This window comes from Herpailurus yagouaroundi, unplaced genomic scaffold, assembly GCF_014898765.1.
Source record: "Herpailurus yagouaroundi ecotype Mexico unplaced genomic scaffold, PumYag 141, whole genome shotgun sequence".
Taxonomy (NCBI): Eukaryota; Metazoa; Chordata; class Mammalia; order Carnivora; family Felidae; genus Herpailurus; species Herpailurus yagouaroundi.
Window position 1 is genome coordinate 14,017,700 of NW_024412396.1, and position 20,542 is coordinate 14,038,241.

General features: G+C 36.0%; 1 protein-coding gene across 13 annotated transcripts in view; it reads right to left on the bottom strand.

Annotated features, from left to right (window-relative positions):
* The window catches only part of RALGAPA1 (Ral GTPase activating protein catalytic subunit alpha 1), a 278,603-nt gene that overhangs the window by 108,537 nt on the left and 149,524 nt on the right, over positions 1-20,542 (bottom strand). For all 13 annotated transcript variants that reach the window (XM_040476948.1, XM_040476949.1, XM_040476947.1 and 10 more), the window contains 2 exons: positions 19,704-19,814; positions 13,342-13,410 (listed from right to left, as the gene is read on the bottom strand). In XM_040476948.1, the coding sequence (XP_040332882.1) occupies positions 13,342-13,410; positions 19,704-19,814 (180 nt within the window). The remainder of the gene's footprint in view (positions 1-13,341; positions 13,411-19,703; positions 19,815-20,542) is intronic.

Here is a 20,542-nt window from a genome sequence, read left to right on the forward strand (position 1 = left end):
GTAGGAATCTTATAAACCACCCCAAGCCACCAGTCCTGTTCACAGAAATGCAGAAGCAGCCTTCATCTTATAAAACTATTATAAAAAGAAAACAAAAAATGAGAATCTAAACAGTTCAACTGATGAAACTCCTACTCAAAAAACCCAATTATGAAGGAGAAGAAAACTATAACGCAACATTCTAATCTAAATTACATATTATCAAACAGCATTTAAAAAAATATATATTTATTATCAAGTTAGCTAACATACAGTATATACAGTATGCTCTTGGCTTCGGGAATAGATTCCCGATTCATTATTTACATACAACACCCATGTTCATTCCAACAAGTAAAAGCATTTAGATATGGAGGACAAAGAAAACCCCATCTTAAATCAGAAATTAAAAACTAAGAATAGAATTCTTAGAATTTAGAAATTAAAAACTAAGAACTAAGAAAGGAAGAATTGTTTCATGTCAAGAAAAGAAGTAAAATGACAAAATCATATTAGAAATGAAGCCTAGATTACAGGATGCCTAAAGAAGAATAAATTTGAAAAAAACAAAAACAAAATTTAATATGGGGCTTTGAAGAATAGTGGGAAAACAAAAGAATAAAAATGAGATTTAAAATAAGATAAAAAGTGTCAGAGAAAAAATGTTTGAGATAAAGAGAGAAAAAGAATATCCAATTTACATATTTGGAGTCTCTGTATATATACATGTTAAAAAGGTTCACCAGAAGCCAGGACAAACTGACCTGCAATAATCAACTCTAACACATATCCTGGTAAAACTTTAAAAGTAAGACTTCAAACATAAAGAAAAAAGATATCCTTAGGGCCTCCTGGAAAAAAAGATGCAATAATTTAGAAGGGCAAGAGAATAAAACAGGCTTCAGACTTCTCAAAAACAATACACAAAGCAAGGCAACATTTAAAAAAAACAAAAAACTTCAAGGAAAGTAAATGTGAACCTAAGGATTCTATATCTAGCAAAGATGTTTCTCAAGTATCAGGGTTACAAAAAAAGTTTTAAATATACCAGCCCTCAGGGAATTCTGTATTTATGGGCCTGTCCTGAAGAATAAAGATGACCTTCATCTAACCAAATAGTTGACTGAGGAACTTCAGCAAAAAGAATGGTATTTGATACACGTAGTTACAAAAGCTAAGACTAAAAAAATAAAGGTAGAGATGAGCGTGGAAGAATCATTTATTATTGACTTATCCTATGAGTTATATGTAGAAATAAAGTAACTAAAAATGGAGGCAAAGAGAGAAGAAAAGTAAAATAAGCTCATTTATTAACGTATATGCGATGAGATAAAGGATACCATTAAATAATCACAAACCACACAAAAAAAGTGTTTTAAAAAATAAAAGGTTAAGAAAGCAAGGAAATAAAAGTATTTTTAAAAGGCATACATAGAAATGTAACCACAAGAACAAAGTATAAAATTCCCTGAATACCAAAAGGAACTTAAAAAATAGAACAAAGGAAATATATCTTGTAGATAAAGAAACACAGATGCAAATTAGAATTCAAACCAAAAAGCACTCATGTTAAAAGCTACAACTCAAACGAAATGAAGACTTATGGGTATCTATGTATCAAATAACACAGTGACTATCTTTATAAAGCAAAAACTACAATAGATGCAAAGAAATATAAAAACATTTAGCATACTTTAACACACCACTCAGTATAAGACAGATCAAGTGGACAAAATACAGGCATACTTATTTTGTTGTGCCTCACTTTACTGTACTTCACAGGTACTGTGTACTTTACAAATTGAAGGTTTGTGGCAACCCTGTCTTAAGCAAGTGTTTAAGCACCATTTTCTGACAGCATTTGTTCACTTTGTGTCTCTGTGTCACATACTGGTAATTCTCGCAATATTTCTAACTTTTCCATTTTTATTGTTATTATATTTATTATGGTGATCTGTGACCTCTGATGTTATTACTGTAATTGTTTTGGGGTGCTACAAACTGTGTCCATGTAAGTTAGCAAACTTAATCAGTAAACATTGTGTGTGTTCTGACTGCTCCATTAACCAGCTATTCCCCATCCTTTCTCCTCAGGCCGCCCTATTCCCTGAAACACAACAATACTCAAATTAGGCCAATTAATAATCTACAATGGCCTCTAGTGTTCAAGTGAAAGAGACACGTGACTCTCACTTTAATCAAAAGCTAGAAATTAAATTTAGTGAGGAAGGCATGTCTAAAGTCAAGACAAGCTGAAAGCTAGGCTTCTTGTGCCAAACAGCCTAGATGTGAATACAAAGGAAAAGTTTTTGAAGGAAATTAAAAGTGCTACTCTAGTGAACACATAAATGATAAGAAAGCAAAACAGCTGTGTTTGCCAATACAGAGAAATTTTTATGGTTTGGATGGAGGATCAAACCAGCTGCAAAATTCCTTACATCAAAGCCTAACCCAGAGCAAGGCTCTAACTCTCCTAAATTCTATGAAAGCTGAAGGAGGTAAGGAAGCTACAGAAAAGAAGTCTAAAGCTAGCAGACATTGGTTCATGAAGTTTAAGGAAAGAAATCATCTACATAACATAACAGTGCAAGATGAGGCAGGAAATGGTGATACAGAGGCTGCAGCAAGTTATCCAGAAGATGCAGCCAAGAAAACTAATGAAAGTAGCTACACTAAACAACAGATTTTCAATGTAGACAAAACAGCCTTCTATTTGAAGAAGATGCACCTAGGACTTTCATGGCTAGAGAGAAGTCAATGTCTGGCTTCAAGGCTTCAAAGCTTCAAAGGACAGGCTGCCTCTTTTGGTGGGGGCTAATGCAGCTAGTGTCTTTAAGTTGAAGCCAGTGTTCATTTACCATTCCAAAAATCCTTGGGCCCTTAAGAATTATGCTAACTCTATTCTGCCTGTACTCTATACATGGAACAGCAAAGCCCGGATAACATCACATCTGTTTACAACATGGTTTACTGAATATTTTAAGTCCAAGAGCTCTGATGGAGATGCACAATGAGGTTAATGTTGTTTTCGTGCCTGCTAACACAACATCCATTTTGCAGCCCCTGGATCAAGGAGAAATTTTGACTTTTGGGTCTTATTATATAAGAAAGACATTTCATAAGGTTATAGCTGCCATGGATAGTGATTCATCTGAAGGATCTGGGTAAACCAAATTGAAAACCTTCTGGAAAGGATTCGCGATTCTGGATGCCATTAAGAACATTCATGATTAGGGGTGCCTGGTGGCTCAGTCCATTAAGCATCTGACTTTGGCTCAGGTCATGATCTCACAGTTTGTGAGTTCAGGTCCTGTGTCGGGCTCTGTGATGACAGCACAGAGCCTGGAGCCTGCTTCAGATTCTGTGTCTCCCGCTCTCTCTGCCCCTGCCCCACTTGCCCTCTGTCTCTTTCTTCTCTCTCAAAAATAAATGAACATTAAAAAAAAAAAAAAAAACATTCACGATTCATGGGAAGTGGTCAAAATATCAACATTAACAGGAGTATGGAAGAAGTGACTTCAAATTTCATGGATGACTTTGAGAGGTTGAAGATTTCTGTGGAGGAGATAACTGCAGTATTGGTAGAAATAGCAAGAGAACTAGAATTAGAAGTGAGGTCTGTAGATGTTGACTGGACTACTACAATGTCATGATCAATATTTAATGAATAAGGAGTTGCTTCTCATGAATAAGGAAAGAAAGTGGTTTCTTGAGATGAAATCTTTTCCTGGTGAAGATGTTGTGAAGATGTGAAATTACAACAAAAGATTTAGAATATTACATAAACATACATAGTTGATAAAATGGCAACATCGTTTCAAAGGACTGATTTCAATTTTGAAAGAAATTCTACTGTGGGTAAAGTGCTATCAAACAGGATCGTATGCTAGAGAAATTGTGGGGGGAAAAAAGTCAATCAATGTGGCAAACTTCCTTACTGTTTTATGTTAAGAAATTGCCACAGCTGCCCCAACCTGGAGCAATCACCGTGATCAGCCACCAGTGCTACGGCAAGACCCTCCACCAGTAAAAAAGATTACAATTTATTGAAAGCTCAGATGATGGTTAGCATTTTTTAGCAATAAAGTATTTTTAAAAATGTTAAAAAAAATTTTTTTAATGTTTATTTATTTTTGAGACAATGTGAGAGACAGAGCGCAAGCAGCAGAGGGACAGAGGGACACACAGAACCTGAAGTGGGCTCCAGGCTCTGAGCTGTCAGCCTAGAGTCAGACGCGGAGCTCGAACTCATGAATTGTAAGATCATGACCTGAGCCAAAGTCGGACGCTTAACCGACTGAGGCACTCAGGCGCCCCAGCAATAAAGTATTTTTAAATTAAGGTATATACATGGTTTTTTTGAACATATTGCTATTGCACACTTAATAGACTACAATGCAGGTTTTTTTTTTTTTTTAAAGGTAGGGCTTTCTTGTTTTTTGTTTTTAAATAATTTGAGAGAGAGAAAGCACACAAGTCAGGGAGAGCGGCAGAGGGGGGAGAGAGAATCTTAAGCAGGCTCCATGCTCAGTGTGGAGCCCAACACAGGGCTCGATCCCATGACCCTGGCTGGGATCATGACTTGAGCCAAAATTCAGAGTCAGATGCTCAGTCAGCTCAGCCACCCAGGAACTCCAGACTATGGTGTAGTTTAAGCATAACTTTTATACGCACGGAGAAACCAAAAAATTCATTTTACTTGCTTTACTGAGATATTCACTTTATTGTGGTAGTTTGAAACCAAACCCAAATGTTTCTAAGGTATGCCTGTATAATCCATTTGAATAAAAGTTATTTGTGATCCTCCTCTCTTTTGCATTGTTTGTGGGAATGCAAGCTGGTGCAGCCACTCTGGAATATGGAGGTTCCTCAAAAAATTAAAAATAGAACGACCCTATGAACCAGCAATTGCACTACTAGGTATTTATCCAAGGGATACAGGTATGCTATTTCGAAGGGACACATGCACCCCCATGATTATAGCAGCACTATCAACAATAGCCAAAGTATGGAAAGAGCCCAAATGTCCAAAGATGGATGAATGAAGAAGATGTGGTATATATATATACAATGGGGTATTACTTGGCAATCAAGAAGAATGAAATCTTGCCATTTGCAACTACGTGGATGGAACTGGAGGGTATTATGCTAAGCGAAATTAGTCAGAGAAAGACAAATATATGACTTCACTAATATGAGGACTTTAAGACATAAAACAGATGAACATAAGGGAAGGGAAACAAAAATAACATAAAAACAGGGAGGGGACAAAACATAAGAGACTCTTAGAGAACAAACAGAGGGTTAGTGGAGGGGTTGTGGGAGGGGGGATAGGCTAAATGGGTAAGGGGCATTAAGGAATCTACTCCTGAAATCATTGTTGCACTATATGCTAACTAATTTGGATGTAAATTTAAAAAAACTTTTTAAAAATGTGGGAATGGATCCTTCCACAATAAACATCTCAAGCGCACTGGATATGTCATATTTTTAAGCTCGTATGGGCAGTAGTGTTTTCAAAGGGCAGTAAGAGCATCTGCCCAATGGGGAGGAATATTTTATCACTGTCATTGTTTATCTTGATGCTGACAATAAAAAGCAAGCTGACTTTAAAAAAAAAAAAAGTTACCTGAGATCCTCAAAACTACTTAATAGTATCAAAGAGAGCTTGTCACCAAGAGTCTAAAAACGGCTAGTACGGAATTTGAAGAAATAGATCCCAGTAATTTTAGACACTGATTATTCACTTTATTTTTTATTTATTTATTTTTTTTCAACGTTTATTTATTTTTGGGACAGAGAGAGACAGAGCATGAACAGGGGAGGGGCAGAGAGAGAGGGAGACACAGAATCGGAAACAGGGTCCAGGCTCTGAGCCATCAGCCCAGAGCCCGACGCGGGGCTCGAACTCCCGGACCGCGAGATCGGACCTGGCTGAAGTCGGACGCTTAACTGACTGCGCCACCCAGGCGCCCCTGATTATTCACTTTAAAAGGCAAAGCTGAACTTTTAAATCTGATTATCCATTTGGAAAAACAACAAAAATTAACTCCCTATCTCAAAACATACAGAATAAACTTCAAATGGATGAGGGATAAACATTGTAAGTAATGAAACCATACAAGTGCTAGAAGAAAACATGGGTGAATTCCTCTTTATCCAGGGTACAGTGAAAATTCAGACACAATAAAAGATAAATCGACCACATAAAAGCCAATTTTTTCTGTGATCCCCCCCCCCACACAAGAAACAATAACAAAAACCCACCATAAACAAAATCAAAAGGCAAATGAGGGAAAAAAGAAAATATTTGTGACATATACCAGTTAAGAGCTAATATCCCTAGTACATAAAAATTTGAGTGGAAAACACCAAAACCTGACAGAAAATTATGAAAATATGAACAAACAAGTCACAAAAATAAAAAATAAGGCCATTAGTAAATATGAGAGGATATTCAACTTCATTTAAGTGGAAACTACACTGAGATGCCATTGCTCCCCCATCGAACTGGCAAAATGTTCAAAATAAGGCACAATGTGTGGATGAGACTCTAGGCAAACAGACACTAACAGTTGGCTTGTGTGAATGCCAATATTTAACATAATTACCAATCTGTTTACCTTCTGACCCAGCAATTCCACTTCTAGGAATATACCCTGAAGACACATTCCAATAATGTAAAAATATACAGGCACAAAGTGAGTCAATGCAGCACTGTTTGCAATTGCAAAATTCTGAAAATAACCTATACATCCATGTATAGGAGAGTGAGTTGAATAAACTATGGTACACTCACATAATGGAGCACAAGCACTACATAGCCACAGAAAAGACCATGGAAGATATTCATGAATTGATGTATTGTGAATTTCCAGGATATCCTGCAAGTAAAAAATCTAAAGTACCAAGGAATACCTAGAATATGGTATCTTTTAACAAACAAGGAGAAAACATAAATGTATCTGCTCATTTGTGTAAAAATAAACAAAGAATAGGCACACCATAAATAAAAAATAAATAAATAAAAACAACAGGGATGGGGAAAAAAACACTAAAATGGAATAGAAACTGAAAAAATGACCCAAATTGTATTTCAAATGAATTATATAACCATACGGAGGTGAGGCTAAGAAGAGAAGAAGGAATCCAAATAACTTTTAAACACAGCTTTTGAACTATATACTCTCTTGGTAACTACATACAGGCATAAATATATTCTGAAACTGTTTTTATTTTTCTATAACTGCACAAGAAGTACTTTGCTGTGGATAAATGTGGACAATGGGAACTAGGTTCTCACTGTTGGGGCTGGTAGTTACAAACATGTAAAGGGGGAGGACAGATTGAACCTTGTGGTGTTGGGTTAGAATCAGAGGTGTCAGGGTAAACTCATGGTGTTTTAATACACACAAAGAAACATATATATGCATATATTACATTTTTACATAAAATACATATTATATATTTGTGTGTGTGTGTGTGTGTACATATCATCTATTTTCTAGCTCTATCTGGTCAGTGGGCCTAGGGAAAAAAAGACAACCCAATGACAATGTAGACACCTAGCTCCTAAATCTATTTCAAAATACTATTTCTATTCAATGGAACCAGAGTTCCTTGGAGAAATGGCTAATTCCAGTACCAGGGAGGGGAAATACAGGCGGGTCTAAAAAATTCTGTGGTGACAGAAATTAAGGTTATACTGAAAGGATAATGAGGAGGATATGTCAAAAGGACAAAGAAGCCACTTTGAAGGCCACTCCCACTGGTTAAGTCGGGGATCTTTTGAGCTTCAAAATAAAAAATGATAGTAAAAAAACTAAGGATTACAGTCCATTGCATAAAATAAGAATCATGATCTCACACTAGCAAGATGGATAGGGAATAAGAGAAATATCTTCCTTATCACAGAAAACTAATGAAGATAAAAGTAATAACAGAATTAGGAAATCACCATTTGGAGCTATCATAACATTTAATTCTGATAAGCGTTTCAATTGCTGGCAAAACTACTTAGTAATGTTTTAATGAGTGATAGGATATTTATACAGTCTCCAAGTGTCTTCCCACAAGATACTTTTTAATTGGGAAAGGTAAATAGTAAATTGGCTCAAGCTCTTAGCTGTCCCTCAAACCTTTGTGACTGTCCAAGCTGTGTCCCAAAAGGGTAGGAAATGCCAATATACCTATTCAGGATGCTGAAGGACTGCTAATTGCCTATCCCTTCAGCTCCCTGATGCAGGCTAACTGGAAGCCTGACTTTCAAGAAGCAACTGGGCAAGTTGGGACATTAGTTATACAGTCTAGCCTCTACGAGAGAAATTGAGAGCTGGGTAGTTTTGCTTACTCATTCTATGCTGAGCCAGAGGAAAGAGTCTCTGGGAATGCTGGTGCAAAGAGAACCACCTCTGTCTTGTATGTTTCTAGAGAATTCATGAGTGCCAAGTTCTGTCAGCTCCTAGAAATAGGTGATTCGGGAGCTTCTCACTTAGTGTTGACAAGCTCCTTTCAGGGAGAAGCTGGAGACCTGGTTTTCTTGTTGAAGTCAGCCAGAGGGAGAGAATACAGGGGGAATGCTCACTGGTTCTTAGGGGCTTCCAGGAGGACTGCAGTCAGCACCTAGATGAAGACTGGTTAGAAGCTGGACTCTCAGGCAGCAGCTGGGAAAGTATGTAGTTAAATCTTTTCTAGGGAAACAAAGGAGCACGTGTTAACAGGAGCATGAGCACCTGCTATGGCTATTCCCCTAGGGTTCAGCACAGAGGGAACAGGCAAAAAGGACCCTCCACTATTCTATCCCTAGAAAAGATGTGACTGCATTCTTTACCAGCTGCTGCCTGAGGGTCCACACAGAAACTAGCTGAATGATCCTACACATCAGGCAGTGACAAGCCCTGTTGATTTTCAGAGGCAGGTGACCTGGGAGCCCATCTATGGGGAGGCAGACTTAAAAGTAGGCGGGCTAGATGCGTGTAGTCTAAACACTTCTCTCCTCAGAGAGAAGCTGGGAGTTGGGGGGTTCTCTTCTGATTATATGGAACTATACCAAGGGTGGAGTTTATTACAAGAGTACATTCTCAGCATCCGTTATGTATTTTGATGTGGGTATTTTTTCAGTTGCCTGATGTGCAGGATCATTCAACTAGTTTCTAGATTTCTCCAGAGAAATGCTCCATATGTAGCAGTATCTTTGGTGCATCCACAGGAGGAAGAAAATTCAGGAGCCTTCTGTGTCTCTATTTTGGTGACCCCCTCCCCTCTCTGTTTGCTCTTTGTTATTCTTCAAGGTGTTATACTTTGCTAACTTTTCTGACTCTGTAACTTCTCTTTAAGGGATCTCATACATTCCCATAGTTTAATACTACTCATGTGTTGATGATGCCAATAATTTTGTGTTCAGCTTCAAATTTACCACTTTAGGCAAACAGTTGCTTTGCTGCATTTTACTGCGCATTATTCCTTACACACAATACAATAAAAACGGAAATTCATCTTCAAAAAATCTGCTCTTTTTTTCTTGATTACTGTGGACTTTGTAGATTCCACTCTGAGAATTTTTACTCTTTATTTTCTTTTTTTTTTTTCAACGTTTATTTATTTTTGGGACAGAGAGAGACAGAGCATGAACGGGGGAGGGGCAGAGAGAGAGGGAGACACAGAATCGGAAACAGGCTCCAGGCTCTGAGCCATCAGGCCAGAGCCCGACGCGGGGCTCGAACTCACGGACCACGAGATCGTGACCTGGCTGAAGTCGGACACTTATCCGACTGCGCCACCCAGGTGCCCCTACTCTTTATTTTCTTAGCCTTATCAAGACATCAATTCTTACATTGATGATTATAATAATTACCATATTATTTTTTTTAAGTCAACATTCACACTTTTAAGTGATCTTTCACAAATCTAGTATTTCATAGTACATTAAAGAGCCTTCCAAAATGTCACTTAAAAAATTTTTTTTCTGGGGGTGCCTGGGTGGCTCAGTCAGTTGGGTGTCTGACTATGGCTCAGGTCATGATCTTGTAGTCTGTGAATTCAAGCCCCTGTTGGGCTCTGTGCTGATAACTCAGAGCCTGGAACCTGTTTCGGATTCTGTGTCTCTCTCTCTGCCCCTCCCGTACTCAGGCTCTGTCCATCTCTCTCTCAGAAATAAACATTAAAAAAAATTAAAAAAATAAATAAAACAAGTTTTTGATGTTTATTTATTTTTGAGAGAGAGAGAGAGAGAGGGAGAAAGGGAGAGAGAGAGAGGAGCACTCGTGTGCGTAGAGCACGAGCAGGGCAGAGAGGGAGACACAGAATCCAAAGCAGGGTCCAGGCTCCAAGCTGTTAGCACAGAGTCTGACATGGGGCTCGAATTCATGAACTGCAAGATCATGACCTGAGTTGAAGTCGGACATTTAACTGACCGAGCTACCCAGATGCCCCCAAAAAATTCACTTAAAAAAATTTATTTATTTATTTTGAGAGAGGGGGGGAGTGTGAGTGAGGGAGGGGCAGAGAGCAAGGGAGAGAGAGAATCCCAAGCAGGCTCCTCATGGAGCCTGATGTGAGGGCTCAATCACAACTGTGAGATCATGACCTGAGCCAAAATCAAGAGTTGGACGCTTAACTGACTAAGCCACCCAGGCATCCCCAAAAGGTCATTTTCAAAAAAAGGACTTTCACAAAGGTCCAAAGTTCTTAGTGTGGCATCCAAGGCTCTCCATATCCTGACCCTTTTCTATCTCTGATGCCTAATTTCCCTTCTCTGAAGCATACACTTCACATCCTATAATATCTAATTGCCTATTGTTCTCCCATAACATACCATACATTTTATACCTACATGATTTTATACATGCTACAACTGGAATAACACTTTGACTCCAATCCTTGTCTCCATTTATGTAGAAAACCCTATCATCTTTTAGAAGTTTTCCCCTGGGGTGCCTGGGTGGCTCAGTCAGTTAAGCAATTGACTTCGGCTCAGGTCATGATCTCATGGTTCATGGGTTTGAGCCCTGCATCGGGCTTTGTGATGACAGCTCAGAACCTGGAGCCTGCTTCAGATTCAGTGTCTCCTTCTCTCTCTGCCCCTCCCCTGCTCATGCTCTGTCTCTCTCAGTCTCTCAAAACTAAGTAAATGTTAGAAAAATTTTCTTAAAAATTAAAAAAAGAAGTTCTCCCTTAATAAGCCCTCTGCTTGGATAGTTAATCACTTCCTCCTCTATCCTACCCTGTGTCATACACATTTTTCTGCTTTTTATAGTAAGCATTTCTTATATTGGATTGCTGCTCTAATTGGATTGCTGCTCACTTGTTGCTCTAATCTTTAAAATCCATGAGAGGCAGAGGCTACCTTATTTATATCTACTTAATTAGTTCCAAGCAGAATATCATACACATACTTTGTGATCAATAAATATTTAATGAATTAAGTGAGCAAGAAACAAAAACTGAATAGTGGAGATTTTTCATATTAATAGCTAGGCTTTGGAAGACAAAGATGATCTAGAAGGAAATGGCTAATTAGTTATCCAGATACTTTTCACAAATTAGATTTGAAATTCTAAACCACAGTCCAAGATACTAAAATGAAGAACTCCTGGCTAAAATAGAGAATATGTATCTTTTAAAGATGAGGAAAAATGTATTTATCAAGGTCTAGATAATCTTATCAAATGGATTTTAAACTGAATATGAAGAGGAATAAAAATTTCTGAGGTAAACTCATACAATTAGAGATATAGAAGACAAGAGGAATAACATGAATAGACCAAAAGTTAAAAAGTTATGCAAGGCACACAAGAAAATAACTGAGAATAGGTCTGAAACATAATTATACCTTCAGATTTCCGTAAATTAATGGGCAGAGTCTAAGAAATAAAACATACTTGAAATTTCAATACCATATGATTAAAGGATGATGACACTGAGATCTGGAGAATAGAATTGCAAGACTGGGATGTGAAAATGGAAAGGAAAAGAATAATTTTCAGAGGAAATAAGTAGAATCTAGAATAGCCTTGATTAATAGAACTTTGTGCAATGATGGAAATGGTGTGTATTTGGCTACGTGGCTATTGAGCACCTGAAATGTGGCTAGCACAAATAAGGAACAAATTTTTAACATCAATGTTTTAAATTTTATTATTTATTTAATTTTATTTTTTGAGAGAGAGTGTTCGCATGCATGAGTGCAAGTGTGAAAGGGTCAGAAGGAGAAGGAGAGAATCTCAAACAGGCTCCATGCCCAGCAAAGAACCCTCTGAGGGGTTCAATGTCACAACTGTGAGATCATGACCTGAGCTGAAATCAAGAGTCAGATGCTTAACCAACTGAGCCACCCAGCTACCCCGTTAACATAAACTCTTAATTTTATTTAAATTTAAAGTCACATGTGGTTAGTAGCTACTATACTGGGCAGCACAGATCTAAAGTCTCTATGATATATTATGTACTATGCCTAATATATAATAAAAAACTAACAGACATATGAACAAACAGGAAAATGGAATCCATAGTCAAGAGGAAAATATTTCAATAGACAGACTCAGCAATAACCCAGATAATGAATTTAGCAGATAAGGACTTTAAAATAATTATGATAAACATGATCCCAGGGTCATGGAATTGAGCCCCAGGCCAGGCTCCACAGTGAGTTGTGGAGCCTGCTTAAGATTCTCTCTCCTTCTCCCTCTTCCCTCTCCCCTCTTCACATTATAAAACGGTAAAAAAAATGTTAAAAATCTGGAAGACAAGATAAATATAATTGATGAAGAAATGCAGATTTCAGGAAAGATATAGAAACTATGAAAAGAAACCAAACAAAAACTTTAGCTTGATAAATACAATACCTGAAATAATTATAATAGTCTCACAATGAATTTACTGAGTAAATTCAATCTTGTAGAACTTTCTGTGGCCAGAGGGTATGCCTTTTTCTGTGTGTCATATCTCTATTATACGTATTCTCCTTAATGGAAATTTTGTTATTTTCTACCAATAACAGCTATATAAAGATATATGGCTGCCTTCAGATTTGAAGAATTCCTCGGAATTACTAATTTTCAGGCATAAAAAAGGCCGTAACTTGGCAGGATAAAATGAAATAGTTATAAATGAACAGAATGTTCTCCAACATTCCTCAAAACCCTGATATTCGAAGACTTTATCAAATAATCATGATTAACTCGAAATCTGAACTAAAATATAATTTACACTTAAATAATGTAAAGATATATTTCACAGTATAGTGATTTTTAAACACAAAATGAATTAATGTTTACCATGTAAATATATGTATCTTTGCAATTTTAAAATATAAAGACTTTACTAGATAAATACATATTAAGTATCAAACAAAACTTAAATTACCCTCTTATCCATTTCATAAGATGAAGCTTCTGTACTTGGCAAAAGATGGGTAATAGTGGCTATTAGGATCTGTCAGCAAAGAAAAAAAGAGTTCAAAAATATGTTAAATGATGCATCTTAAAACTTAAGTGTTAATGCTAACAAAGCGATATAAAATCTATTGATAAAAGTTTACCTTAAATACATTTTTAAATCCTAAATACATTAACAATGTTATTTCAAAGTAATTTTTAAATAGGTAAGCTTTTCAAGTATACTTAACTATCAATCATTTAAAATCCCCATGTATATAGAACCAGAATTATATAAACTGTCAACTATAAATGGATTTCTTACAAATTCAATTCATGAATCAATATAAACACACATATATGTTAACAGAAAATGAGAGGATATAGATAAGCAAAAATATTTATAAAAAACATCTGCAATCATATCACTCAAGAAATCTATTCTGCTTATGAAATTAGTTATAGAAGGAACGTACTTCAACATGATGAAGACCTTATACAACAAGCTCATAGCTAAAGTCATACTCAATGGTGAAAAGTTAAAAGTTTTCCTCTAAGGTCAGGAATAAGACAAGGATGCCCACAACTGTGCCTTTTATTCGGCATAATACCTGAAGTCCTACCATAGCAATTAGGGAAGAAAAAGAATTAAAAGGTACCCAAATCTCAAAAGAAGTAAAATTATTTGTTTGCAAATGACATCATCTTATATTCAGGAAACCCTACACATTCCACCAAAAAAGTGTCAGAACTAATAAATGAATTCAGTAAAGTTTCAGGATACAAAATTAATATATAAAAACCAGTTGCATTTCTATATAGTAACAATGAACTATCAGAAAAAGAAATTGAGAAAGATATCCAATTTACAGTAGCATCAAAATAAAATACGTAGGACTAAATATAACCATGGAGGTAAAAGATCTGTACAGTGAAAACTATAAAACACAGATCAACAAAGCTGAAGAAGATACAAATAAATGGAAAGATATCCCATGTTATAGATTGGAAGAACTGGATCAACTGTTCATACTATTCAAAGTGATCTAAGATTCAATGTAATCTCTATTAAATTCCAATGGCATTTTTCTTAGAAAAAGAAAAAAACTGGAGCGCCTGGGTGGCTCAGTCGGTTGAGCGTCTGACTTCGGCTCAGGTCATGATCTTGCAGTCTGTGAGTTTGAGCCCTGTGTCGGGCTCTGTGCTAACAGCTCAGAGCCTGGAGCCTGTTTCGGATTGTGTGTCTCCCTCTCTCTCTCTGACCCTCCCCCGTTCATGCTCTCTGTCTCAAAAATAAATAAACGTTAAAAAAAAATTTTAAAAAAAAAGAAAAAGAAAAAACTATTCTAAATTTTATATGGAACCATAGAAGACCCCCAAAGAACCTAAGTGTTCTTGAGGAACAACAAAACTAGAGGCATCATACTTCCTGATTTTGAGCTATATTATAAAGCTATAGTAATCAGAACAGTACTGACAGTAAGGTACTGACATAAAAACAGGCACATAGATCAGTGGATCAGAATAGAGAGCCTAGGACATAGGCACTAGCCACACACTTACAGTCAACTAATCTTTGACAAGGGCCCCAAGAGTATACAAAGGTGAAAGGACAGTATCTTCAATAAATGGTGCTAAGAAAACTGGATATCCACATACAAAAAGATGAAACTGGACCCCTATATTACACCACTCACAAAAATTAATTGAAATGGATCAAAGACTTAAATTTAAACTCCTAGAAGAAACCATAAAGCTCCTAGAAGAAAACATTGGGAAAATATTCTTGACATTGGTTTTGGCAGTGATTTCTTGGATAAGACAAAAGCACAGACACCAAAAGCTGAAATAAGCAAGTAGGACCACATCAAACTAAGAGTTTCTGCACAGCAAAGTAAACAATAAATTGAAAGGGCAACTGATGAAATGGGGGAAAATATTTGAAAACCATGTTTCTGGATAAGGGACTAATATATAAAATATATGAAGAGCTCATACAACTCAATAACAAAAAAGGAAATAATCCAATTTAAAAATGGGCAAAGGACCTGAATAAACTTTTTCCAAAGAAGACATTCAAATGGTTAATAGGTATATAAAAAGGTGCTCAATATCACTAATCACAAGGAAAATGCAAATCAAAACCACAACGAGATATCACCTTACATCTGTTGTAATAGCTATTTTCAAAAAGAGAGGAAATAACAGATGTTGGCAAGGATGTGGAGATAAGAAAACCGATATACATTGTTGGCAGGAATCTGAACTGGTACAGTCTTTATAGAAAACAGTATGGAAGTTCCTCAGAATATTAAAAATAGAACTACCATATGATCCAGTAATCCTTCTCCTGACTGTATATCTAAAGAAATGAAATGGGTATATCAAAGAGCTCCCTCAACACTCATGTTCACTGCAGTATTATTCACAATAGCAAAGATACAGAAACAATCTAAATAAGTGTCCTACAATGAATAAATGAATACAAAAAAAATCTATGTATATATACACACAATGGAATATTAATGTTCAGTCATAAAAAAGGAAATCTTGCCATTTGTGACAACATAGATGAAACTGGAAGGCATTACCATAAGTGACATAAGCCAAAGACAAATACTGTATGGTATCACTTATATGTGGAATCTTTAAAAAAAACAAAAACAAAAAACCCAACCAACTAACCAACCAACCAAGTAAACAAAAACAGCTGATTTCATAAAAATAGAGAATAGAATAGTGGTGGCCAGAGGCTGGGAAGAGAAGAGGGAAATGGGGAAATATAGGCCAAAGGGCATAAATTTTCAGTTTTACTATAAAAAGGGTAAGTTCTGAGGATCTAATTAATGTACAGCATGGTGACTATAGTTAATCATACACTGAATATCTAGGAGTTGCTAAGAGTAGACTTTAAGCATTCTCACCATAAAAAACAAAACAAAAAACAGTTAACTATGTGAGATAATAGATGTGTTAATTATCTTTACCTTAGTAATCATTCCATAATTATCAAATCATCACGCTGTATGCTTTTAATTTTTTTTAATGTTTATTTTTGAGAGAGAGAGTGACAGACCACAAGCAGGGGAGGGGCAGACAGAGAGGGAAACTGAATCTGAAGCAGGCTCCAGTTTCTGAGCTGTCAGCACAGAGCCCGATGCGGGGCTCAAACCCACAAACTGGGAGATCGTGACCTGGGCCGAAGTTGGATACTAAACCAACTGAGCCACTCAGGCGCCCCTCACTATATACTTTAAATATATACAATTATATTTGTCGATTATTCCTCAATAAAGTTGGAGGGAAAAAAAATAATCTACTCTAAGGGTGCCTGGCTGATCAGTCAGTAGAGCATGTGACTCTTGATCTTGAGGTTGAGTTCACGCCCCATGTTGGGTGTAGACATTACTTAAAGAAAAAGAAATCTACTCTCTTGTCTTTCCAGACATTTCTGTGTACATGTGTGTGTGTGTGTGTGTAAATATATGCTTTAAAAAAATTTATAATCTGGCTTTTTAAATTAACATGTACACTAAGCTGTGTAATGAATAAATTTGATAAAAAATATGAAATAATAAAAAATTATTAAAAGAAGGCAAAATATTCACATACAGTGTTATTTACCCTGGAAATTTTTTGATCTCATTAAACTTTTTTATGTGCATGTTAAAAATGTATAGGGGTAAGTTTATTGTATGCTATTATATTTTCGTAAGTTATTGCTTCAATGAATCAAGTAGAAATGTAAATGTACTTTACACAGTAAAAGGCTTTTATTTGCTAATAGAATGTAGAATATTAGATACATCCGCTTAATATTGGTACTGGAACTGGCTGGGCTTCTATTCGTAACTATGCAAACAGGTAAACATTTGTGAAATGCTCCACTATTTTGGGATTTCACTTCTCTATTCAACTAGAAGTGGAATATAATAACTCTTCATGTTTATCTGTAGCCATTGACCCCAATAATGTTTAATGAAGCAATGTGAAAAAATTCTGCATACTTAAGAAGTACTTAGGTGAGTATTAATAATATATAAACTGATAAAGAAAATAAGGGAAAGGATTTGCAGACTTTCAAATGAAAAAAAGAAAAATCTGCTTAAAGAATGATCTTAATTTTCAGGGGCGCCTGGGTGGCTCAGTCAGTTAAGCCTCCGACTTCGGCTCAGGTCATGATCTCACGGCTCATTCGAGCCCCGTACTGGGCTCTGTGCTGACAGCTCAGAGCCTGGAGCCTGCTTCTGATTGTGTCTCCCTTTCTCTCTGACCCTCCTCTGCTCACACTCTCTTTCTCTCAAAAATAAATAAAAGTTTAAAAAAATTTTTTAAAATGACCTTAATTTTCAAACAGAATAATCAACCTTAAAGGTTAAAATCTTCAAACGTTTTAATACTAACATACATTGCATTCACATTTACACCCAGTAATCATGTCCTGCATAATTATAATAGCTGCTGCCAACATTGATTAAAATTAATGCTTCATAATTTTAAGGCAAAAAGTTCTAAGCTGTTTGATATGTTTTCTCATTTAGTCTTCAGAGCAACTCTGTGAGCTAGATATTTTTATCACAAATGTAAAGAAAATGTAAAAATATAAAGAAAAATGTAAAGATAAAGAAAATGTGAGTTCAGAGAGCCAAGTAACTTGTTCGTAGTTACAAAGTTAGTAAATGGCTGAATCAGGGGTTAGTTAAACCAGGAATGTCTAATCCTCAAACCTAACTTCCTAACCATAATACTACATATTTTCAACTCAAAAGATACCCACTGAACATATTCTACATGAAAGTCACCCTAGACATAAAAAATAATAAAGAAGAAAAATGCCCTGTCTTAGAGGGCATTTTTGAATTTGTACACAAATATATTTTGTGCTGAAATAGAGGTTGGCAAAATGGTTGAGCCAGAAAAGCCCGGACTTAAAATCTTACACACTTGGGTATGAACTATTTCTACCCTGCTAGCTTGTGACTTCATATAGTTACTAAATCCTCAGTTCTCTCATGTTAAATAAAGGTGGTGGGAGGCAAATAACAGTCTACCTCAAAAGACTTAAGAATTAAATGAGGTAATTTATGAAAAACTGGCTGGTATAGCGACTGGTACATAATAGGTGCTTAATAAATATTAATTGTTATATTTCCTAAAAATTTTATTAGAATATGAAGATAGATAAACTCTGGTTGGAGAGAAGAGATAAAGATTCTTATTTTTTGAGGAGATGGTATTAAACCAATCACTGAAAGATGAAGGGAGGATAAAAGAAGTAGAACATTTCAGGTAGGAAGAGTCAAGGTATGTTCAGGAGATAGTAAGTCGACTCAGGTATGTGGGCAACAGGATACTTCAAAGGAATCTCTACATAATTTTAAAAAGATGGGTTGAGGCCTCATCTGAAGGCTTCAAATTCCCAGATAAAGAACATGGGTCTTATTTTATAGGCAAAGGAAAACCACTCAGAGATATTGCTGAGTTTTGTTTTTTTTCAGGTAGGTGTCAGAGTCATGTGAATGTGAAATGACGACTTGGCGGGGAAGACCTCAGAAGCCAGTGGATTAGTCAGAAGGCTACAACAGCATCTCAAGAAAGAAATAATGAAACAGGTCAGGTATTGTATAAAGTATAGGAGGTCAGGTGTTGCAGGAAGCGTTGGAGACACAAAATTAAAATTAAAAAATAATTTTTCAAAAACAAATTTCATCTATGATTAGCTGAAGAGGAAAGAAAAGGGATGAATCAAAATAATGTCCTGATTCTGGTAACTGGAGGGATGCTATGTTTTCTCACCTAAGAGAGGGAATGAAGCAGAATATACATTAATAAAGATGATGGCAATTATCAATTTGCATGTAGCCAAGAACAGGGGGCGCCTGGGTGGCGCAGTCGGTTAAGCGTCCGACTTCAGCCAGGTCACGATCTCACGGTCCGTGAGTTCGAGCCCCGCGTCGGGCTCTGGGCTGATGGCTCGGAGCCTGGAGCCTGTTTCCGATTCTGTGTCTCCCTCTCTCTCTGCCCCTCCCCCGTTCATGCTCTGTCTCTCTCTGTCCCAAAAATAAATAAACGTTGAAAAAAAAAAAATTAAAAAAAAAAATAAAATAAAATAAAACCAAGAACAGAGTCTCCTAACATAAAATACAAAAGGACTGTCATGAACTTTGATATCTAAAACCAAAACCAAAACCAAAACCAAAACCAAAAATCAAAAACCAAAAAAACCAACCTGGGTTGCCATTATTTAGCCATGCAAATTTAAAGAAATTATTAAATAATTTTATATTTCAAGGTATCCAAATCTAAAGGTTTTTTAACAGGGTCATAATAAATAAATGAGAAATAACTTACTTGAATAATTTTCAAGGGAGAATCAGGTTGGTAAATCTGAAGTCTAGGTACATAATGAACCAGCATGTGAAGCATGTTACAAGCTACATGGGCTACTGTTTTATTGGTAAACTGTAATAACAACAACAACAAATTATTCATTATTGCATTAGTTGCTGAAAAACTTTAAATTTCATACCTGTTTCTTTTTTTACTCTAAATTTGTGTATTAAAATATTAAGAGGATAAATATATAGTTGCAAAATAAGAATTCACAATATATTCCAAAAACACAATTTTTATTTTTGATTTTGAATGTTTGTCTCCATTAAAGTTTTATTCCATTTTCCCTCACCTAAATTTCTGCAACAGCCTGTAATCTTTTCAGTCTTTTCTCCATTCCAATCTGTTCCCCATTCCAATCAACTCTACACAATATTTTCAAATTAATCTTCTAAAGAACTGCTCTGATGCTCACATTCTTTATGCTTAAAGTTCTCAGATGACTCCCGAACGGCATAAAGTCAAACTTGTTAAGCTCAGCTTTTTATGACCACATGTCCCCCACTCTTCAAGCCCTAACCAAATGTCTCCTATTTCCAAAGTCTTCTCTAACACCCAAGTCAAAGTTGATGTTTCCTCTGACCTCAATCAGCATTTTACATGCACCATTCATTTGGTTCTCTCAGCTTTTTGTTTTATTACTCTTATTTTAATCTCGCCAGTCAACATATTATTAACTTTTGAATCTAGTTTTTGTAATTTTTTTCCTTCTGATATCCCTCAATCTGACCAGCAAAGCACCTCAAACATAGCACATACTATGACACAAATATTTGTCATATAAGTAATATTTGTAC